Source organism: Podarcis cretensis (assembly GCF_951804945.1).
Source record: "Podarcis cretensis genome assembly, chromosome: Z".
NCBI lineage: Eukaryota > Metazoa > Chordata > Lepidosauria > Squamata > Lacertidae > Podarcis > Podarcis cretensis.
This window is the reverse complement of record NC_137184.1, coordinates 14,651,249-14,675,272: the sequence shown is the minus strand read 5'-3', so window position 1 is coordinate 14,675,272 and position 24,024 is coordinate 14,651,249. Positions and strand designations below refer to the sequence as shown.

Genomic DNA, 24,024 nt, shown 5'->3' with positions numbered 1-24,024 from the left:
ATCCCAGGTCATATCAGATTCCTTTTCCAAGGAAAGAAATGGCTTATCAGAACCCATCATCCTCATATCCCCGCAACCATCATTCACAGCTACAGTGGTAACAAGGGTTTTTTTGACATATGAATATGACACATTGGCCAAGCTGTCTTCTCACCAATTTTTTTAAAAAACAAAATTTGTTTCTATGCGGGGAGGTGGGGGCATCAGTGACCTATTTGCTTCCTTTCTTAATATGCATCAGCTGCTTGCCATAGGTGTGAGACAAATAAACCCAGAGAGCGCACCTGAGTTGGTTCCCCTTAAAATTATATTGGCTTAAGTATACAGTAATTGGCTTGCTTAAAGCTTTCCGAGACCTGCTACTCAGCAGAGAGATGCATTTACATAGGCTTAGCTTTACAGTGTCATGGCATTTGATGGCTGATTCACACATTACACTGCTACCGTATATGTACCGTACACTGAGTGCACGCTTCAAAAATGTTAAAAAATGACAAACAGTGGGGGAAGCTGCATTCCATACACTTGCAGGACTGCTTCACACATGCAAGGTCAATTCCTTAGGATGGACTACAACACGGGGCAATCACTCAGATGTGCGGATCGGGTTTTGCAGACCAACTGATCGGGTTGCCCCCCCCCGCCCCTAAATCATTTCAAAACACGCATCTTCTTTTTTGCAACAGGTTCCAGTTTATGCTTTTAATCAGCAAGCAAAGGAATCAAGGGCAGAGAACTCAAATGACACCTGAAGGTGAGTGTCATATTGCAGCGGCACCATATTTATTAAATTAATTTCTGAACTGACTTCTTTTGGAGGGGTGGGAACTGTATGTATCTGAGTGCCAGAGAATCTGCTCTGCACACAGAAACTTCCAAGTTCAATCCTTGCAATCTCCTAGCAGGGCTGGGAGATATCCCAGTCTGAGGGGAGAGGAGATAGCCATCTTCAAATATCTAACGGGCAGTCACATGGAAGATGGAGGCTTGTTTTCTCCTGCTCTGGAGGCTAGAACCTGAACAAATAGATTCAAGTTTCAAGAAAGGACATTCCGACTAAACACCAGGAAGAACTTTCTGACAGTAAGAGCTGTTCAACAGTGGAATGGACTCCCTTGGAAGGTGGTGGACTCTCCTTCACTTGAGGTTTTCAAGCAGAGGTCGGACAGCCATCTGCCATGGATGCTTTAGCTGAGATTCCTGCATTGGAATCTAGACGACCTGCAGGGTCCCTCTCCAACTCAATGATTTTATGATTGAATGAAAACCTGGAAAGCTGCTGCTGGTCAGTACAGGCAACACTGCACTAGATAGATCAAGGGTCTCACTCCATATAAGGCAGCTTCCTATGTTCCTGGTGCTTTGCATGCAGAAGGTCCCAGGTTCAATCCCCAACGGCATCTCCAGCTAGAGTTGGGAGAGACCTCTTGCTTGAAACTCTGAAGTGTTGCTGCCAGTCAGTGTAAACAGTACTTAGCTAGACCAAGGGCCTGAGTTAGAATAAGGCAGATTCTCATGTTCCTATCTAGTACAGTCATACCTCGGGTTGAAGTAGCTTCGGAATAAGTATTTTCGGGCTGCACGCTGCAGCGACCCAGAAGTAACAGAGCGCGTTACTTCCAGGTTTTGCCACTCGCGCTTGCGGTCAAAGTGACGTCACGCGAGTGTGCAAAAGCAGGTTGCGTTCGCTTCTGGATGAGAATGGGGCTCTGGAACGGATCCCGTTCGCATCCAGAGGTACCACTGTATGAGCTTACTCTGCCGTTTCCTTATTCCCTCATCAGAAACCTAAAGACCGATCAGCGACAGCCCCGTTCCATCATTTTTCCCTGTGCCCTCTGGCATGCCTTCGACAGGCTGCAGGGCCACCCAAGACACACACAGAGTAATCTAATTGCTTCCCATAGGTCTCTCCTCGAGCTTATCCGGATGACCGAGCCAAGCCTTCTGGACAAGCAGCAACTTCCCCAGGGTCTCCAACACACTGTCATCTAATATGGGGGGGGGGTCAACCTGCAAGCCAATCCTGCACCTGAAAAGAGGCATGACCATTCGGGAAGGAGGCAGCATTTATTTTATTTATTTATTAAATTTCTAAACCACCCTCTCTTATTTACAGGCCAGTGGAACACCTGCTGTTAGAACTGGCGAAAGCATTTATATTTAGAGGAGTATGTTGGTGAGATGTGCATGCTCATACATGGGGGCAAGTGTGTGCTTGTATGCCAGAGGTAGGGAAGCTGAATGCAGCCTCCCAGGCCTCTCTGCCCTTGGACACTCCTCAGACTACACCCCTCACTTGCCCTGATTTGAGCGGTTTTGCCTGGCTGGGATATGTCCTTGCTCTGATGCGTAGCATAGGAAACTGCCTTACACTGAGTCAGAGCATTCGGTCCACCTAGCTGGTGACTGGCAGCACATCTACAGGATTTCAGGATTTCATTCCCCCCCCCCCGCCCCCAATACACTGCCTTGGGAAGGATGTGTAGCTCAATCACAGAGCACTTGCTTTGCATGCAGAAAGTCCTAGGCTCAATTTTCCAGTTTCTCCTGTTAAGAACCATCCTGCACAGCAAATGACCTTTGGGAAAGAATTATGCCAGAGGCTGATTCTGGTTTTTAGATCTTGAGAGGTCTAGCTAAAAACCTAAGTAGAATCAACAAGCCTGATGCCTGCCCACTGTCCACTCCTGATGCACAACCTAGAGTTCTGCACCAGGTTTCCGTGATGTTGAAGATTGATCCCTCCACCCATCAATCACACAACACACACATGCACAGGAAAAAAAGGAAAGAAAAATTTACCTGTACAATCCAGGTAACCTGTGGCAGGTCTAATCCACGAGCAGCAACATCCTTTGAAAAGGAAGTATAATGAGCTCAGTTTTTATAAAGGTTTACGTTCACTACATTTATTATGGTTTATCCTGTCATTCATCCAAGATGTTCAGGAGCAAATTACAATCAATCAACGGTGGAGATGTTACACTAAATTGGGGTTTGACACTCTATGGGAAATTGGGGTGGGGGTGTAGAGAAAGGGGAGAACCTTAACCTCCAAAAAGCTATTGCAACAAAGAAGGAAACAATTCTAAACTCAAATAAGAACATCCTCTATAGACCCACAAAATGGAAGAGCTAAACCTAAATGCTAGCAAGGGCCCGTGAACAACAATTCCCAATAAGTTGGATAATTAAATCAAATAAATATATGCATGACCATATGTTCATAAGTTGTTATATAAAAAGATATTTCAACCCAATGCACTATGAAGAATGCATATCCACAGCCCTTTAAATAACACTTCAGGAAAAATACGAAAAAAGTGCAATATTAAGAATGAGTCCTATGCTCATTAACTCCCTTCTCCACCTACATGCTTGATTTCAACAAATGACACAGTACATCTGAACCGGCAGCTATGGTTTGCATTTTGTTTCTGAAGACTAACTTAAAGCAGATTTTGAAAGGCAATGTGCAAACCATTGTTTACTAGGAATTAACTCTCTTGAAGCCAAGCAGGAAAGGGGAAGTGTGTGCAAGCAAAGGAATTGTTCCCAGAGTAACAAAAGTTTACACCTGAACCAAGCCAGAGGTGCGAGTCCTAACCTCTATCTGTCCCTTTGACCTCTGTGCTGAAGCCAAAGTTGTATGAGTTACATTGCACCCTCTTCCACTTTCTCTTGGACCTCTAGCTGTGAAGTCTACCTGGATACACCTTCTTGAGGGGCAAACTGGCTCATTTGTTTCTCCTGATTAGTTAGCTAGCACCAGAGACTTCCTATCAAAAAATGGACTTACTTTAATAAACAGAAGCTTTCTTATTTCATACTGAGTCTCAGCCTGAACACTGTCTGTTTAAAAGTTTGCTCCAGCCATATGCCAACAAAACTTGGGATCTTAACAGCTGCAGAATCTGGGGCTCATGCATTCCTCAGCATGAAAACCTATACTGGCGGGTGAAAAATCCCTAACGCCAAATAAGAACACAAGAAAAGTCCTGCTGGATCAAGCCAATGGCCCATCTAGACCAGCCTCAAGTTCTCACATGGCCAACCAGATGCTTCTAGCAAACCCGCAAGCAGAATCCAACCACAAAAGCCCTCTCCAAGTGGAACTGCAATTAGCAATCACAAGTGTTGGAAGAGGATTTCCAATTTTTGATTTTATATATATAAAAAAGCGTAACTACAAAATAACACTTTCAATCCAGGTCCAACCCAACCCTAGTTGAGCTTTCCTTTCGTAGCACCAAAAAAAAGGGGGGGGTGGGTTAAGGGATTTAAATTGGATTTGACCGATCGCTTCAGCTTATTAGATGCCATTATGCCAAGATATTGGATTTAGTTTTAAGGAGCTGCCAAGTTAAGAAGGGGGATTTATTACACCCAGCCGCGACCGGCGTCGAGTCGCCGCCTGTTCCCAGTCCACTTGATGAAGCAGATACACTGCCAAAAGAGGTTATTAGTTTAAGCAGATCAAGGCACAACACCATGCAAAGCCGTAATGAGTATGCAAATATATCATCTCTGGTTACAGCTCTTCGCCAGCATGGTTTTCGCTCTCTTCTCCTGCAATTAAAACCAGCTGCCTCCCAACACAAATCGCACTTGCATTCACTCACACCCCTCACACACGGTCATTCTGATTCTGCAGGTGCAACTAGAGCCACATCTGCACCACACATTTAAAGCACTATGATACCACTTTAGACAGCCATGACCTTCCCCAAAGAAGCCTGGGATCCGTTTGTTGTTAAGGGTCCTGAGAGTTGTTATGAAAACCCTATTCCCCCTACCAGAGAGAAGTTTAACAATCAATTCCTCTTCCCAGGGCTTTCAGGCAAAGGCAATTTTTTGTACTCCTTGTCTGCCCAACACTGGCACAAGGCCCCTGAACATTTGTCCAGAAGAGAAAGTGGCCCTTGGGTTCCTGTCCCTGGTTTGGTGCAACAAGACAAGGAATCTTGAATGAGCATTGAAGCAGCTAGATCCCGTTGTCTCACACACCACCCTTTAGGAACTGGCTTCTAAAATGAGACACAATCTATTCATTCCTTGTCAAAATGGCACGCTCAGTGGTCCTGGAAGCTGCATCCTCCTCTTAAACAAAAGTTCAGGTGGGGGGGGGCAGTCTCAGCAGTGAGTGTAATGCTGGAGAGAGAGGAAGAGGGTTCAGCCAGTAAACTCATGCCATGGACTATGTGCCCTGGGGCTTCAGAGTCCTCATCAGGCATAGAAGGGAATAGCAGCCTACAACTCCAGCTCCTACCACTGGCTAGCCGTTTGAAGCATCTAGATCGGTCAGGCCCACTATCAGTGCCCTAATTGGTGTGTTAGGGGAGGAGGTTAATTGAGAAGCACCTTCTACCCCAGGCTGGCAGAATGTATCCTCTGAGTTGGCTGGACTGGTATATTCTGCCTTTGCCTGGTTGAGGGAATGGGGCCCTCATGGCCTGTTTCAGATTTCATTTCAAGGCCTCACTCAGGCTTCGTCCTCCTTTGTGGTTTTGTGCCTGTTTTGAAGGGTGGTAGGACAGAGATCTTGATTACTTGGAATGCTCATTTAACCCAAGTTCTCGCCACCAGTGTCCAGCCACCTTCTCTTCTCCTGGGAACCTTAGCCAAATGAAATGATTCAGTTGGTGTGTGATATCACATACACACACCATTAAGTTAAAGTCTCATAACATTTTATGGGAGTGCTGTTGCTGTTCACAGACAATGTGGCCCCATCTACACTATACACTTAAGCAACTTAATACCACTTGAAACAGTGAAGCCCTCCCCCAAAGGACTGGGGGACCTGTCACTTGTTAAAGGTACTGAGAATTGTTAGGGAACACCCACCCACCCACCAATTCCCCTACCAAACTTAAAATTCCCAGCATGTGTTAGCAATCAGTCCCTTTTCCTAGGGAACTCTGGGAACTGTAGCACCAGGAGGGAAATATGACTCTCTGGAAACCTCTCAGCACCCTTAAAGCATGATGAAAACTCTAGTTTGTTACGGGTGCTGAGAATTTAAAGAGATACCCTTCTGGAGCTACTATTGTACAGCTGGCTAATTTCTAAACATACATACTTCTCTTTATTATCCTCCATCCAGAAAAGCAAAGGTATTACAAGTGGTACCTCGGGTTACATACGCATCAGGTTACATACGCTTCAGGTTACAGACTCCGCTAACCCAGAAATAGTACCTCAGGTTAAGAACTTTGCTTCAGGATGAGAACAGAAATTGTGCTCCGGCGGCACGGCAGCAGCAGGAGGCCCCATTAGCTAAAGTGGTGCTTCAGGTTAAGTACGGACCTCTGGAACGAATTAAGTACTTAACCCGAGGTACCACTGTATTAGAGTTCAAAGACACATCTCTGCCAAGTGAAAAACACTGGAGAAGGATTTGAAGCAAGGTTGCTGAGAGGGCGTGGCCTGCAGAAAAAGAGGGTGGGGCTTGTGAAGGGGTGGGACCTGGGGAGACTAGTAGGCTGGAGTTTTCGCACAAGAAGTAAAATAAAAATCAGTGAGCCTGGTGGCTTAAGAGGCCACAAAATTTGTTATCAGCAACCTTGCAATCAAAAAGGTCCCTTGTGAGCAAAGACTGGGGGTCTACATGCAATGACTGGGACTATGTGCACATAAAGCCCCCATTAGAGAAAGGAACAGCAGCACCCATGTCTTACCAGTAGTATGAGTCTCTAGATTGGCCTGGTATAAATACCATGAATGGCAAGGGCTCAAAGTTAGTTTTCTGTCTTTGCTGCACTTCCATCTCCACCGCTGGAGCTCTGGAGTTGAGGCAGGGGTGTTTTAAAAATCTTTCCAAATTTGGATCCTGTGTACAACCCCAATGTTCAGGACCCACCAACACCCCCCAAGATTTAGGGACAGAAGAGAGAGAAAGAAATCTGATGAAGTCGTTCCTGAAAGGGCACTCAGTGGTGAGGCCTTGAAGGCCTTAGTCTTGACAATTGGCAGCCTCCGCAAGGCCTAGAAGGTGCAGATGGAAGGCAGCTCGTTCAGGTGCCAGGCTGTCAGTTGGATTAAAATGACTCATTTATTTACCAAAAAGAGGCACACACAAAGCGCTTTAGCTAAAACAGGGGGAAGCGAGAAAGAGAGGCAGAGTCGGGGGGTGGGGAGAGAGAGGGCCAAGCGGAAGGTAGGAGCTCTCATGACTTCCCAGCCTGCCAAGAGTCATTACAGCTGAGTGTCGAAAGCCATCAGCGGGGAAGGGACCCCCGTCGGCCAAGTGACAGATTGGGCTGCATGATCGGAGGAGGAAGGAGAGGGGGAGAGCGCAGAAAGCTGTCAGAGGGCGAAAGCGTTTGGCCGCGCCCGCCAGAAAACTGGCAGGATGAGTTAGCGTGATGGAGTTAACAGGCAAACAAATCTCCAAAATGATCTTCCTCTCACTGAACTTGCTCCCCCCCCCTTAAAAAAGCAGAGGCACCTCCCTGAGAAAGGCAAGCAAAGAACTTCAGTGAAGGAGAAAGCACAGACATTTCACAAGAGAAGCCCTGGTCTGTTTTTCAAACGTTAATTGGCGTGTTTAGGGGAAAAAATTACAATTACTGCATAGGAACAGCATAGGAAGCTCTGGTGAGCCATCTAGCTCAGTATTGTCTACACCAGGGGTTATCAACCTCGAAGGTTTTCAGGGCTGCCTCTTGCAAGGTGCCCCAGACTGATTTTTCATTATTATTACAAAAAGCAAGTCTCTAGCCCTTCTAGAAAGAAAGTTATACGGCAAAATGTGCAGGCACACACTAAGCGATTTCTGTGTGGCTACCTCCTATATTTTTCCTCATACTGAGGAATGCTCCTTGTTATTAGACAGCAACAGTGTGTGTGTGTGTGTGTGTGTGTCTGTGTGATGTCCATAATCAGGACCAACAGGGCATAGCTGACTTCCCATGGTAAGCATAGTTGTTGTGGTGGTTCATTATTCAATTCTGTGTTATGCTGTGCTCCACAGAAGTCATTTTTGTGTCATGACATGCCCACTCCATGGCAGCCATTTTTTAACTGGCACCCCCAACACTCTCAAAATGCCCACTAGTCAAATAAAGTTTGGCTTTTACTATTAATTCCATAGTTTTGGAGGGGTGTGATTGCCATTATTGTTTTTGTGCCATAGAAACTGGCACAGGAAAATAAACAGGAGATCCAGGGGAAACATACTGGTTAGGACGGCAAAAGGCAAACACAAGCTCATGGGACTCACACACTCTAGAGAAAGTCTGAAGCATAGGCTTTATACTCCTCAGGAGAAGATAATTTTGGGACCTGAAGGCAGAAAATCCAAGCAGCTTTACTTACTACTCAGATAGTAGGAATTCAAAATCAAAACAAAAAAACACACATAAAAAGTCTTTCATTGGAGGTAGACTGCTGTAGCTGCACCAAACGATCCCAGACAGTATGGCTGGCCAATCCTGCTTGTTCAAATAAAGGGAGGCCAGGTTACTCCAGCATTCCGTTCTCACAGTGGCCAACCAGATGTCCCAATGGGAAGCCCAAAAACAGGACCTCAACTATGGCAACTGGAAATCCATAAGGACTAGCCACATTACAGCTCTGGCAATTGGAAATACAGCTGCTATACCCAAGGGCAGTCTGCTGCTAAATATGGATGCTGAGGACAGACAAGAAGAGAAGGCTACACTCTTCCTTCTTGGTTAGTGAGCAAGTAAAGACACTGGAAATTATCAGCAGTGGGAGGGAATTAGCTGCTGGACCTTTGAGCCTGATCCAGTAGGACTCTTTGATGCCCACCTTGCTCCTATTCCCAAAACTTGCAACCATTTTCCAATTAAAAAAATAAATCATCAAGCAAAGCCACGTTATGGCAACCCAGAACGTCAGAGGTGGCCAGAACTTTTCAGCTCCAACGGCTCCTGATTGCTGTTAATTTACACATTTATGGTAGGTAGCCATCACTGAGACACACAGATTTCCCAGGCTTAACAGCTGCCATGGCTAAGTGAGCAAATTGTGTAGTGATGCAGCAGTCTGAAGCAGTAGAGAGAAAGATTACTAGCATCCCACAAGCAGTGATGGTCTTCTATCCGCCCTTGAAGCAAGTTTGAGTTTATAATCAAACAGGTTATTGTGCTTTGATCTCAGTATTCTTAGTTTTCTAAGTTAATCAGGACTAGACAGACAACAGACATGGCAACTGGAAATCCACTGGGCATGCAGTCCTCACTCCTTTATTTTGGACTCCTCTTACCCTGAATTCATTCCATGCCTTTCCCTGCCAGATGACAAGATAAACTGCGTGTCAATTATACTTGCTCATATTCAAAGCTATGCCAGGGACTGGTTGGATGCTAAAGAATGGTGGGAGGAACCAGCTGGGGAAACCCCAAGGGGAGAAGACTCAGAGCTGTGATAGTGGGGGATGAATGATGATGAGCGGTCAGAGAGAGAAGAGGAAGGAGGAGGAGGTGCCAGAAGCTGAAGAGGTAACAGGGCTTAGGGAGCGGGGAGACTCTGTGACAGACAGCAGACCAGAATCAGAGGTAGAAGCTGAAGTAGAAAAGGAGGGAAGCAAAGAAGCGGAGGTGAGTCAGGCTTATGAAGAGGTATGAGTGTCTCCCCCTCCTGCTGCGATAAGTTCCCTCCCCCCCCCCCCCGGTCTCCCAGAACCAGGAGAGGCATCAAGTGGGAGAAGCAAAGACAGGCACGCAGGCACAGTCTCTGACTGCTTGGGAAAAAACCCTGCAGAGGAGGAGACATAACCGGCTGTGGAGAGGCAGGACTTTTAGTCTCAGCAACTGCCTCATGGGGACAAGACCTGAGTTGGAGTGCTCATCAGACATGACACTCCTGTGCAGATCCTGTTTTGCTAATGTAGAGTTAACTCCAGCTTACTTGGTGTGATACACTGCTCAACCGCTCCTGTCAACTTATTATCCAGTAACTTACTGTGCAGAGTAAAATGCTCGTCTTTGATTGCAAGAAGTCCTGGAAGACAGACGTCCTCTCCTAAAAGAAATGAAGGGATTTATGAAGCAAGCATCCATGTGCTTCGTGAGCAAAATTAATCCTGTAGATGGGCAGGACATGGATCACGAAAGGTTACAAAGGATTTGGGGGTTTGGATAGTGCCTATGAGACCTGTCAATGTGAGAGGCTGAGGGAAAAAAGATTATGTAAACTAATTATAAATAACCAAATATGATGCATGTTTAATTGGTTTTTAAATTATTTATACTGTAAGCTCCTTGCAGCAGGGACCTATCTTATACTGCTCTAACAAAAATGTGCTTGGATAGTGCTACACAAATAAGTAGATTAATTAAAGCCATTTAATTGCTTAATCATTGGGGGGGATTTCAACACAAGGGGCTGGGCAATGGGAAAACTTGTTGGTTAGATACTATCTTAGTTCTGCAACGGGGATGAAAGAAGAACTCTCAGACATGGCTTTCCCCTCTAATAGTGACTGGTAGATTTTAAATTAACTAATTTACTGTCACACTAGCCTTCAAGGGCTAGTATGGGCTCTGGCTACAAATCCACCTAACAAGTTACCTCATTCAACTCACATCTTACCACCTTCTTTGCAGGAATATCATGGGGGATTTTATCAAAAACCTTACTGAAATCAAGATATACTATGTCCACAGAATTCCACCAAGCTGGTAACTCCATCAAAAAAAGAAATAAGATTTGTCTGGCGTAACTTGTTTTTGAGAAATCTGTGCCGGGTCTTAGTATTCACAATATCCTTTTCTAAGTGCTCACAGACCGACTGTTCTAGGACCTTTCCTGGTATTGATGTCAAGTTCAAAAGTCAGTAGGTACCTGGGTCTTCTCTCCCCCCCCCCTTTTTTTTTTAAGATGGGAACATTTGGCTACCTCCAGTCTGCAGAGACCTCACCTGTTCTTGTTTACTTAATGCTGTCCATTGGCAGTAACAATAAAGCCTTGACAGACCAATGGTGTCACTCAATATATTATAAGGCAATTTCCTAAGAGCTAAATCTGCATATCATATTAAAAGCACTTTTGCACCTAAAGTGCAGAGGTTTTAAAAATAAATAAACTCTGTCAGCTGGGGTGGGGGCTGATAATTAAGGAGAGCAGAACAGGCAAGGAAGAGGATAGAACTAGATGCACCAGTGTGCGCCAAAGAAAACAACTAGGCCAAGCTGCCCTCAAACCCCAAGCAAAGGAACTTGTAGTGATGTGCCCAGCAGTGCTGTATGGGAGGCACAATTTAGCTCCATTAATGCCCTTAGTTTGAAGATATGGAGGGCTAATTGCACATTGGGCCCTAAAAGACAGGATCTGCCCTCTGCTGCTGGCTTTGGAATGGTATGTTGGTTGTCTTAACAGCTGGGGTTTGCATCAGGCTAGGTGAAGCCCACTCTGCCTCTCTCGGGTTGGAGAGAGGTGAGGAATTCCAAGGGCAAGAAAAGCATATTTCCAGGTGCCACGGGGAAGGAGAAGACGAGGACATAACTGCAGCTTCTTTATTTCTCAAGGTGTAGCAGTTGCAACACAACTTGGAAATGTGACAGAGCCTCTTCCTGTTTAGGCATCCCACTGAGGCCCCCCAAGTCCTTTCAAAAACCAAAGTTGTCCAATGACAACTTCATAGATGAGTGAGGATTTGAACCCCAGTGTCTCCTTAGCCCTAGCTTGACTCTCTAACCAGTACCCAACAGCTCTCACATTTCCTCCTTCTCTCACACACAAGAAGCAGCACAGCTCAGTGGCAGAGCAGCTGCTTTGCATGCAGAGAGTCCTAAGGGACCATCAGGTAGGGCTGGGAAATGTGCCCTGTATGAAATCCTGGAGAGCTGCTGCCAGTCAGTTAATACTGAAGCCAGGTAGACCAGTTACTCACTATTAGGCTGTGAATAGTATCCGAGAATAGACCCACTGAAAGAATAGACCTAATTTAGTCAGGGCTATCCGTTACTTTACTCTGAGTAGGACTAAGCCCCATTTCTTTTTGAAGAACAATTTGCCAAAAATGGCACGTGGAAAAAGCAGGATTCCTGATTGCCTTTGAAAACCTTCAGCCAATTTTGACCGGCTCCTGAATAGGGGTGTTGGGAGAGTGGGCAGTTCACCTCTTGTTTCATGTCACCATGCAAGCGTGCGAACGTCAAGGGCGAAGGAGGAAGCCACGGCTGCTCAAGGTCCGCAGCCAAGACTTTGTGGAAGAGGGTGTGGTGAAACTCCACCTGCTCACAGCTGGAGAAGAAGACAATCATCTTGTTGCATTTTTCAAACTGTGGGAATAAGAACAGACACAAATCAAGGGCTGAGCGTACTGTGGAATTGACAGAAGATAAAGCTATTGGTGGCTACTAAGGTAAAGGTAAAGGTACCCCTGCCCGTACGGGCCAGTCTTGACAGACTCTGGGGTTGTGCGCCCATCTCACTCAAGAGGCCAGGGGCCAGCGCTGTCCGGAGACACTTCCGGGTCACGTGGCCAGCGTGACAAAGCTGCATCTGGCGAGCCAGAGCCGCACACGGAAACGCCGTTTACCTTCCCGCTGGTAAGCGGTCCCTATTTATCTACTTGCACCCGGAGGTGCTTTCGAACTGCTAGGTTGGCAGGCGCTGGGATCGAGCAGCGGGAGCGCACCCCGCCGCAGGGATTCGAACCGCCGACCTTTCGATCGGCAAGTCCTAGGCGCTGAGGCTTTAACCCACAGCGCCACCAAATACCAACTGCAGGGAACTGCAGGTCCTTCTAGTGGGCTTCCCCATAATGGGTATCTGGATGGCCACTGTGAGAAGAGGATGCTGGACTAGATGGGCCACAGGGCTGATCCAAGCTGGATTGAAGTGAAGTGGAAAAAGACACACATCCCCCACATACAGTGGTACCTCAGATTAAGAACTTAATTCATTCTGGAGGTCCATTCTTAACCTGAAACTGTTCTTAACCTGAGGTACCACTTTAGTTAATGGGGGCCTTCCGCAAAGTTCTTAACCTAAGGTACTATTTCTGGGTTAGCGGAGTCTGTAACCTGAAGCGTCTGGAACTCAAGGTACCACTGTAATACTAAAATTAAAGGACATCCAATGAAATTGATGTTGGGAGATTCAGGGCAGATGAAAGAAAGGACTGCTTTGCACAGTGCTCTAATTATGGAGTTTTCTCTCACAAGATGTAACAATGGCCACCAGCTGGGGTAGTTTTCAGAGAGGAGGAGACAAATTTATGGAGGACAAGGTTATTATTGGTGGCTACGAATCACAATGCAGCCAAAGATGGAGAAGCTCTATACAGTCAGCAAAAGCTCTATACAGTCAGCAAAAACAAGACCTGGAGCTGACTGTGGCTCAGATCATCAGCTTCTTATAGCAAAATTCAAGCTTAAACTGAAGAAAGTAGGAAAATCCACTGGGCCGGTAAGATACAATCTAAGTCAAATCCCTTATGAATACACAGTGGAAGTGAGGAACAGGTTTAAGGATTTAGATTTGGTGGACAGAGTGCCTGAAGAACTATGGATGGAGGCTCGTAACATTATACAGGAGGCAGCAACGAAAACCATCCCAATGAAAAGGAAATGCAAGAAAGCAAAGTGGCTGTCCAATGAGGCCTTACAAATAGTGGGGGAGAGAAGGCAAGCAAAATGCAAGGGAGATCGTGAAACATACAGGAAATTGAATGCAGATTTCCAAAGAATAGCAAGGAGAGACAAGAAGACCTTCTTAAACAAGCAATGCAAAGAAATAGAGGAAAGCAATAGAATGGGAAGAACCAGAGATCTGTTCAAGAAAATTGGAGATATGAAAGGAACATTTCGTACAAAGATTTCCATAATAAAGGACAAAAGTGGAAAGGACCTAACAGAAGCAGAAGACATCAAGAAGAGGTGGCAAGAATACACAGAGGAATTATACCAGAAAGAAACGGATGTCTCATATACCCCAGGTAGTGTGGTTGCTGACCTTGAGCCAGACATCCTGGAGAGTGAAGTCAAATGGGCCTTAGAAAGCACTGCAAATAACAAGGCCAGTGGAAGTGATGGTATTCCAGCTGAACTATTTAAAATTTTAAAAGATGATGCTGTTAAGGTGCTACACTCAATATGCCAGCAAGTTTGGAAAACTCAGCAGTGGCCAGAAGATTGGAGAAGATCAGTCTACATCCCAATCCCAAAGAAGGGCAGTGCCAAAGAATGCTCCAACTATCGCACAATTGCACTAATTTCTCACGCTAGCAAGGTTATGCTTAAAATTCTACAAGGAAGGCTCAAGCAGTATGTGGACCGAGAACTCCCAGAAGTGCAAGCTGGATTTAGAAGAGGCAGAGGAACCAGAGACCAAATTGCAAACATGCGCTGGATTATGGAGAAAGCTAGAGAGTTCCAAAAAGACATTTACTTCTGCTTCATTGACTATGCAAAAGCCTTTGACTGTGTCGACCATGGCAAACTATGGCAAGTTCTTAAAGAAATGGGAGTGCCTGATCACCTCATCTGTCTCCTGAGAAATCTCTATGTGGGACAAGAAGCTACAGTTAGAACTGGATATGGAACAACTGACTGGTTCAAAATTGGGAAAGGAGTACGACAAGGCTGCATTTTGTCTCCCTGCTTATTTAACTTATATGCAGAATTCATCATGCGAAAGGCTGGGCTGGATAAATCCCTAGCCGGAATTAAGATTGCCGGAAGAAATATCAACAACCTCAGATATGCAGATGACACAACCTTGATGGCAGAAAGTGAGGAGGAATTAAAGAACCTTTTATTGAGGGTGAAAGAGGAGAGTGCAAAATATGGTCTGAAGCTCAACATCAAAAAAACGAAGATCATGGCTACTGGTCCCATCACCTCCTGGCAAATAGAAGGGGAAGAAATGGAGGCAGTGAGAGATTTTACTTTCTTGGGCTCCATGATCACTGCAGATGGTGACAGCAGCCACGAAATTAAAAGACGCCTGCTTCTTGGGAGAAGGGCAATGACAGGCCTAGACAGCATCTTGAGAAGTAGAGACATCACCTTGCCAACAAAGGTCCGTATAGTTAAAGCTATGGTTTTCCCAGTAGTGATGTATGGAAGTGAGAGCTGGACCATAAAGAAGGCTGATCGCCGAAGAATTGATGCTTTTGAATTATGGTGCTGGAGGAGACTCTTGAGAGTCCCATGGACTGCAAGAAGATCAAACCTCTCCATTCTGAAGGAAATCAGCCCTGAGTGCTCACTGGAAGGACAGATTGTGAAGCTGAGGCTCCAGTACTTTGGCCACCTCATGAGAAGAGAAGACTCCCTGGAGAAGACCCTGATGTTGGGAAAGATGGAGGGCACAAGGAGAAGGGGGCGACAGAGGACGAGATGGTTGGATAGTGTTTTCGAGGTTACCAGCATGAGTCTGACCAAGCTGCGGGGGGCAGTGGAGGACAGGAGTGCCTGGCGTTCTCTGGTCCATGGGGTCACGAAGAGTCGGACACGACTAAACGACTAAACAACAACAACATGAATCACAATGACCATGTTTGGCCTCCATGGTCAGAGGCAGTAATGCTTTTGGATACTGGTCGATAGAAGCCACAGGATGGACTTCTCCTTGTGCTTGGGTCCTGCTCACAGGAGGTCCTTTCTCACTGGTAGCACCTCATTTTTGTCCACCATGAGAACAGGATGCTGGCTAGATGGGTCACTAGCTTGATCCATCAGGCACTTCTTATGTTATTACATTCTAAACAACAAACCCTTAAGAGAGGGATCATGTTAAGTCTACTGTAGGAAAAGATATGGAGAAGGCCCACCCATTAACCTGTCAGCCAACAGAACTAGAGCCTCACCTTCAACTTCCCAAGGATAAATGCTGCCAGCGTCACAAGCCTTAGCTTGCTTGGGACAACCACAACATTCTGCTGGAGGTTTTCCGGTACAGCAAATCCTCTTTGTTCCAGGCTCACTGGAGCGACACCGGCATCCTCCTTAGCACACGCTTCTGCCTTGGAAGTGTTTGACCCCAGTGATCCTTCCGCAATGGAAATGTAAACAGGATCTTGCAAGCTGATGTCAGCTAACCTCGAGACTCCTGTTTCAGGCAGGGGAGGAATATTTATTTAGTATCACTTTTTCTTTATCCTCTTCTTCAACATGAAATGGCTCCCAGAGGAGCTTGCAAATATTAATGAGATACTGGTTGAAAACTGTATCTCAGGGGTGGGGAACCTCAGGGCCAGGAACAAATGTGGCCCTCTAGGCCTCTGTCTGGTCCTTGGAACTCTCCCCAGACCACAGCCTTCCCTGGCTCTGCTCCATACCCTTCTTGAGTGCTTTAGCCTGGCTGGGATGTATCCTTGAACTCTGATCATGTGTGTGTGTAGAAGCTAGTGTATTCTAAAAAGGTAAAATTTACATTTGCGCTCAGCCCATACTTTGCCTCTGGCTCCACCCACCACTAGCATGTCGCCCCTAGAAAGCTGCCCAGAAAGGAATTCAGTCCTTGGGCTGAAAGAAGTTCCCTCACCCTTGCCAGAGCTGCTGGGGGCCCACTTAGGTCTCTTGTGTGGGTGCAGGTAGGGCTGGGGGAAGAAGTTCCCTGCAACTAATGACTTTCTGGTCAACTTCCCCATCTGCCCCTTCTCCCACAGTGGCTGCTGCAATGTAAATATGAGCCCCAATGTAGCACTTACCTTCTGTAAGCGTCGCCGACAAAAGAACGTTTTGCCGCTTCTCACTGTCAGCATTTATGGCATTCAGTATTGCAGTGACTGCCTTCTCAAAACCCAGATCCAGGATCCTGAAACACAGGTGAGAGATAAGGGGGGGAAAGGAACAGCACGAGGATAAGCAACAGATCCAACTTTCCTGGTTCATGGTGGCAACCTGGCATTATGGGAGCTCAGTAGCAGAGCATCCTCAGAAGGCCCCTGGCTCGGTCCCTTCCATCTCCTGCCAGGAAGGGCTGGGGGAAACCCTGGAGAGCCACCCCCCCCCTTAGTGTAGACAGTGCTGAGCTAGACAGACTCAATATAAGGTAGCTTCCAATGTTCTTACCTGCTGTGTGTTGTCTCAAAGATCCCACCTCCCTCATGGGCAGCTACTTCCAACAACTGAGGATGCAGCCAGAACTGCTTACCTGTCTGCCTCATCCAGGATCAGCCACTGGATGTGGCGGAAGTGAATGCATTTGGTGGAGTTGATATGGTCCACCAGGCGGCCAGGAGTGGCAATTAGGATGTTTATTCCTTTGCGTAATCTATTTTAAATTAAAAAAAAAAAATCAGAAGAAGAGTGATTGAACACATGGGTAAAACAGACTAACTGTTAACAAAAGATCACACCTCGTTCATAAGCTCCCCCCTCCCTTTGTGATCTCTAATCCTGACACATACAAAACACTGAACCTCTTTGTTTGCCAAGGTTCATGGATTTCGTATCACAGGTGAGTCAAGCCAGCTTCAGTTCTGCTTCCAAACCAGAATCCTTGAGGTATCCTGGACCCAAGTTGTTCAGGACTTTGTAAATCAAAACAGGAACCTTGATCCTGGCTCAGTAGCAGGTAGGCAGCCCGTGCAGCTTTTTTAATACTAGTGTCACATGTTCTTGACACTAAACTCCCACCAGCAATGTGGCTGCAGCATTCAGCAGCAGATGAAGCTACCAAATCAGATCCAAGAGCAACCCCACAAAGAATGCATTACAGTAATCTAGGTTCAAGGTTCCTGGTGCACGGACTATAGCGGTGAGGCTACCCCAGTCCAAACCATGAACTTAGTCCTTCAGAGGGAGCACAACCTCATCCAGAACAGGTAACTCTCCCATTTTCCAAACATGGGAACCCCCCACCCAAAGAGCCTCTAAGTAGAACACAGCATAAAGATAGCAAACATCATGGTTGAAAGAAAAAATTGACATAAATCAGTAAAACAGTCGCATGAAAGCATGTAAAAACAAATTTAAAAATAAGGAACTCAAGATAAACTTCAAAGGGGTCCAATATTATGGGTCAGGATATAGATTAGTCTTCACAAGATGTCTGAAGCAGCTCATGGCTGTTGCTTCACAAATGGCAGAGGGAAGGGTGTCTGTACAGGGGTGGCTGCTTCTTGTTCAGCGCCCTGTGATATTCATAGAATTCTGCACAAGCAGAATTTCCCCAGAAGATCTAAGGCAAGGATACCCAACATGGTAATCCCCTGGATGTTGCTGTGCAAGAGCTCCTGTCATCCTTGACCATTAGTCATGCTTGAAGGGCCCAATGGGAGTGGAATCCCAAGGTAGTTCCAGACACATAATCTACGCTGCCCTTTTCTGACCCTTAAGAACACACACACACTTTCTTACTGCAAAATGGCAACATAGGAAGCTGCCTTATACAGAGGTCAAATCACTGGTTCAAGCACAGTATTGTCTTTGTTGACTGGCAGCAGTTCTCAAAAATTTCAAGCAGGGGTCATCCCCAAACCCATCTGGATTGAACCTGGGACCTTCTGCATGCAAATAGATGCTCTAGCACTGTTGGTGCAGTCCTTCCCTCTTAAAAAAGCATGACATGGTTCCAAACAAATAGGAAGCTGTGTTATACCTAGTCAGACCATTGGTCCTTCTAGCTGAGCATCATCTAGAGTTTCAGGCAGGGCACATTCCCAACCATACCTGGAGATGCTAGGGAATGAATGGGGGACTTCCTGTATGCAAAACAGATGCTCTACCACTGAGCCATAGTCCTTGCCTCTAAAAAAATAACTTCCAAGATTCCAGTTCTTGTCATAAGAAGTTGCCTTATATCGAGTCAGACAACTGGGTTCATCTAGCTCAGTATCAGACACTGAGAACATTCCCAGTCCAACCTGCAGACTGAACAAAGGACCTTCTGCATGCCATACAGATTCTCTGCCACTGAGCTATGGTCCTTCCCTGTCCCATCAGTTGAGCAAACAGAAGAGCTTGCAAGAGACCTGGGTGGAACAGCAGATCTTTTTTGGGGGTGAGGGGAACGGAGAAGAGTAGAGAAAGAATCTTACACACACCGACAGGGATCACAGGCTAAAGAAGCTCATCAACATTTTAGAACCAGAGAGAGAAAGATGAACACACTTCCTGCTGGCTCAGCTGTCCGTTTTTTGTAAGATCCACAGTGGGGGGTACTCACAGCCTGATCCAAAGTCACTCTCTCCCCACTAATAAAAAAAAGGCACCCTGGGAGAGAGAGAGTGACAGATGAAAGGGACTGGAGGAGAAAGAGTGAACTAAAAAAATAATAACTCCTACAGGTTTTATGAAAGTGATGTCCTACCTGGCTTTCTCAGACTTTTTCTTCTCTCCTCCCATCAACACGCCAGGAACAATCCAGGTAAAGGGCTAAATGGAGGAGGGGGAAGGAAGGAAGGAAGAGTGGTGGATAACTGAGAAAGTGGGGCACTCACATTTCAAACCAAGTTGCAAAGGCAGGGAGTTTGACAATGAGCGACAGGAAGCAGACAGGCTTTCCTTCAAAAACAAAAACAGCCCAGCAACACCCCAGTGATCTTCTTGCACTGATTCCTGCATTGACCAGAAGACCAGATGATCTCTGAAGTTCCTTTTGATTCTATTATCAGGTGTGGGGAACCTTTGGCCCTCCTGCTGCTGCTGAACTACAACTCCCATCAGCCCCAGCAAGCCTGGCCAAAGATAATGGGGGCTGTAGTACAGGAACATCTGGAGGGTCAAAAACCCCCAACCCAACTTGCTCTCTATATATGATCCACATGCCAACTTCAAAGCTCAGGGGACAGTTGGATATGTTCTAGCAAGCCCCCTCAGTTCACACAGCTTAAGATAGAAGGGGCACAGACCAGGACGTGAATCAAGTGGGTGCCCTAGAACGTGCTCCAGAATCCTCAGGGGTTATTTCAAAGCAGTGGAGACTGGCCCATTAGGATGAATGGGGCAATGCCTCACTAACCTCAGTCTGCTCCCAGACAGTCCACCCCTGCTTGCCTTCTCCCTTACAACCCGTCCAGGGGTGGTGGCCCTGGCTGTCAGCTTCTGCCTCTAGTGAGGCCCCTTGTAGAATAACGTAAGCGCAAGGCACTTATCCACAGTGGAGTGTCTCTGCTGCATCTCTGTATGTCACTGATCTAACATGTGCTCCTTCCTATCAGGAGGCATGGGCAGTACACACAGAGACATAAAGAGCCAGGCAGTGGTGGCTGATGGGAATGGTAGGGTGGAAGACAGGGAGACCAACTCTAGGCAGAGACAGAGCCTAAGACAGGCAGAGCCAACTAATTCAAGCCCCACCTCTGCAATCTTCCTCCTGCCAGCCCTCACTGCTTGCCTTCTTACTTTCATCTAGCCTGTCAGCTTCTTCCTCCTGGGTCTTAGTTTTGCCCTTTCAGAACTTAGCAGGGAGAAGGATAGCATCAAAACTAGAATGAGTTGGCTCTGCCTCCACATACTGTTTGGGATCCCTGCCTTCTGTCCCACTAGTCCCAATGGGCACCAGTCACCATTATTTAGCGGACAAGTCAATGCAGACAGGATCCCACCTTTGTCCATGATGTTGGTCTTGTAAGGAAGTAATGCTAAACAATGGCTTAATGTTACATAAACACGCACCCCTTGCCCCCAAATAGCACAGCTGATCACCTATGGTGAGCATGCATTTGCCTCCAAGTGACCAGGGAACTATTGTAGGTACAGAGAGACACATGCACCCCCGTTATAGTATACATTAATACAGTGCTATACAGAGGCTGTGCAATATCAGAACCATTGCTAAACTTTACATTCTGTTGGGCAAGCATGGCCAACGTATGCTGAATTTGACCATTCAGAAGCCCCCATCCCAAGGCAGAAGGAGAAAGCTGAAGAGGATTGAGGAACCTCTGGCTACCTCTCTGCACCCCAAGCTTCTCTCCAATTATCTCGTATCTCCTTCTCTAAACAGTATCTTCAACCATGGGTCTCATGACACCTGTGGACCACAACTTCCATCATCCCTGAATACTGGGCTAAGCTGGGTGGAGATGATGGGAGTTACAGTCCAACAACATCAGGAAATCAGAAGTTGAACAACACAGAACTTAAAATGACTCCTACTTCCCCAAAAGTAAATATTTACCTTTAACAGTTTCTGGACAGTTTCAAAGCTCTGTAGAGCTAGCTGGAGAAAAGAAGGGATTAAACCAAATTAACAGACATTCACTCAAAATTTGCATTAAAACATCATTCTCCTTTAACCAGTGTGCTGTGGCACCCTGGGGTGCTTTGAATAATGCTCAGGGGTGTCACAGGCAACATTGGCCTCTGTCCCTCTTTCCTTCCCTCCCTCCCTTGATGCCCTCTCATCTCTGCCTTCCACAGCTGTTTGTTGCAGCAGCCCTGGCTACAAGCTCCCCAGGCGAATGGTGGCTCTGGGCTGACCAAGGGGTGCTGATTGCCAGGAGCTGAGGAGGCCTCAGAGTAAGCAAGTGGGTGAGGGAACCCAGCCAGCCACCAGCCTTGCTGTTGGGAATGAACAGACAAGTGGGAGGCTGGGCAAGCAGGCAGGCAGGTGCTGCGCTGGCCTTTATTGTGCTTGCTGTGTGCATGGCCTGCCTGGTAGCTGAGTGCCTGGTGCTGCAGGTGAGCCTTTCCGCCAGGCCCATCAGCACCCACTGCTGCCACCCAAGGTAAGGTGCTGACCCCATGTTAACCTTTGGTCAATCTCTGATGGGCCACTAAGGCTGTGAGCATCCTCTTCCCAGGCCCTTGTGGGGTAGTGTGAGGAGGCACCTCTCCTTGGGGTGGGCAGCTCAGAGAGCAAGGGCGGTAAAAGTAGTTGCCCGGAGGACTCCCGAGAACAGAGAGGAAAAGGGCTAAGGGGGGAACACTCCACAAAGGAGGGTGTTCGAAAAAGGGTGAGAGGCTGACAGCTCTGAACGCAAGGGGTGACATAACTGGGCTCCTGACCCGCGCAGGGTGCCACAGAAGGAATGGAGTTGGTCAAGGCAGCCATGGACTCAAAAAGCTTGAAAGCCATTGGCTCTCTTGCTATTGTTGTTGTTTGCATTTGTCTGTCTCAAGAGACAATGGAAGAATGTGCCATAGGGGGTAAAGTCAAACCATTGGAGAGTTACGGCGCCTGCTATGGCTGTAGAGGCCAATATGAGAGAGACATGTTCTACTGCAGGTGGGGCCGCTGAAGGTGTCCAGTTTCACTAGTGCAGATGCACCACAGAATTTCTTCTTTCTGCACTCCTTCCAGTGGTATACCCAGTCAGGCCAGTGGGTCCAGCTAGCTCAACACTGTCTACACTGGCTGGCAGCAGCTCCTCAGGGTTTCAGGCAGAGAATCCTTCCCAGTCCTACCAGGACCTGTTGGGTATGGAACCTGAGATCTTCTGCATGCAGAGCAAGCGCTCTCTCTACCACCCCTTCTTTCTCTCTCCTCCCCTTCTCACCACCCCTTCTCTCTCCCTCCTTCCCCCTTTCAACCACCCCTTCCCTCTCTCTGTGCCTCTCTCCTTGTTACCCACATGCAATTAGGTTGAAGGCTGCCTGCTGCCCCCCTAGCAACATTACTAACCATGAAACCGGTGTGGTTAGGAGTTAACCACAAATGCCCAGCTACTTACCTCCCTGGTTGGGACCAGTACGAGAGCATACGGACCATCACTACGCTATGGAAACAAGAGGCATAGGGTAAGTGGCAACATTGGACACAGAGGAACGCGAGAGAGAAGGGAAAGAGCCCTTGTCATCTTCGACCAACCCAGCATGCCACAATTCCCTGCAGTGCCAGAGTCTGCTTGGATCACTCTCTTTTTTCACATGGTGCTTCCAGAAGAGCTTTTTTAGGGACTATCAGAAAATCTCTGAGGGAGCCACAAGTCATGCCAACGAACTCAACCTTCATAGTCATTTTTAAAACAGCAAGCATCCTCCCATAAATGAAAGGTGCAAGAACAGCAGTCCTTGGTCCTGGTGGGGGGGATGCTCTCTGCCTTAAAGACATCATCCAAGGTTGTTGTGAGAATTACTGATAAATATGAAGTGGTTGAGAAAACCGGCTATTCTTTTTTACAAGGTGGAGAGAGAGAAAGCCCATTTCAACACACCCACCTTTATTTTCGGCTCTGCTCTTTGCAAGGCCTGTACTAGAGGGATTCCGTAGGCCAGAGTTTTACCTTCAAGAGAAAAGATATTAGATTTTAACAGTCATAAGCAAAACTGTGTGTGGAGTAAGGCACAGTTGCCTTCTACACCCAGAGCATAGGCCTTTATAAAAGACCAATTTCACATATCTCCTCATTCTTCAGATTAGGAGTGGGGAACCCTTTGGATATTGCCAGACTACAGTTCCCATCATCCTCAGTCTGTTGGCCATCCTGGCTGGGGCTGATGGGAGTTGGGATTCCAACAATGCATAGAGGGAAACAGGTTCCACAGCCTCCCTCCATTTCTCTCTGTCTCTCTTGGGAATGTCTCTTCTAAATAAGAGGCATTCTTCTATCTTTTGCATCCATCTATCTCTCAGGAGGTGCCACCACACAACAAGATTGATTCCTTACAAGTGCAGAACAAGTATTTTGTGGCACCTGTAACATTGCCAGTTCCAGTGATTGAAGTGGTTGAGTGGGAACATATGGGGTTGACTCAATAGAACTACAGATGTTGTTGAACTCTAGCTTCCATCTTCCCTGGCCATGCTGCCTAGAACTGACAGGAGCAGCGACTTCCCTGTCCCTGCACCAGACATTTAGCCATTGACACGCTATGTCAAAGGTGGCTTCCCAAATCTAGCACAGAGCTTGCTCGCTTGCTAATGACATCACCACTGTTCTTTCCCCTACTTCTGTTAGATCCCTGAGACAACAGAGTGCCCACACAACTGACCATCACACAATGCAGTACAACCAAAGGGTCACTTTACACCAGGTGGAGGGAATCTTTGACCCCTCCACGTGTTGCTGAAAGACAACTCTAATAGTCCCTGTCTAGTATCTGGAGGGTCAAAGGTCACCTATTACTCATTTATACTATACAGTGGATGCTCGAGTTGCGAACGTGATCAGTGTGGGATGCACGTTCACAACCCACAGCGTTCGCAACC

At 46.8% G+C, this 24,024-nt stretch overlaps 1 protein-coding gene across 2 annotated transcripts in view; it reads right to left on the bottom strand.

Moving 5' to 3' along the window:
• The window catches only part of DDX31 (DEAD-box helicase 31), a 67,162-nt gene that overhangs the window by 36,858 nt on the left and 6,280 nt on the right, over positions 1-24,024 (bottom strand). For both annotated transcript variants that reach the window (XM_079961296.1, XM_079961297.1), the window contains exons 6-15: positions 23,034-23,098; positions 22,547-22,591; positions 21,052-21,093; positions 19,240-19,304; positions 17,080-17,199; positions 16,634-16,740; positions 15,791-16,032; positions 12,093-12,254; positions 9,934-9,993; positions 2,806-2,856 (exon numbers count right to left, since the gene is read on the bottom strand). In XM_079961296.1, coding sequence (XP_079817422.1) covers positions 2,806-2,856; positions 9,934-9,993; positions 12,093-12,254; positions 15,791-16,032; positions 16,634-16,740; positions 17,080-17,199; positions 19,240-19,304; positions 21,052-21,093; positions 22,547-22,591; positions 23,034-23,098 — 959 coding nt within the window. The remainder of the gene's footprint in view (positions 1-2,805; positions 2,857-9,933; positions 9,994-12,092; positions 12,255-15,790; positions 16,033-16,633; positions 16,741-17,079; positions 17,200-19,239; positions 19,305-21,051; positions 21,094-22,546; positions 22,592-23,033; positions 23,099-24,024) is intronic.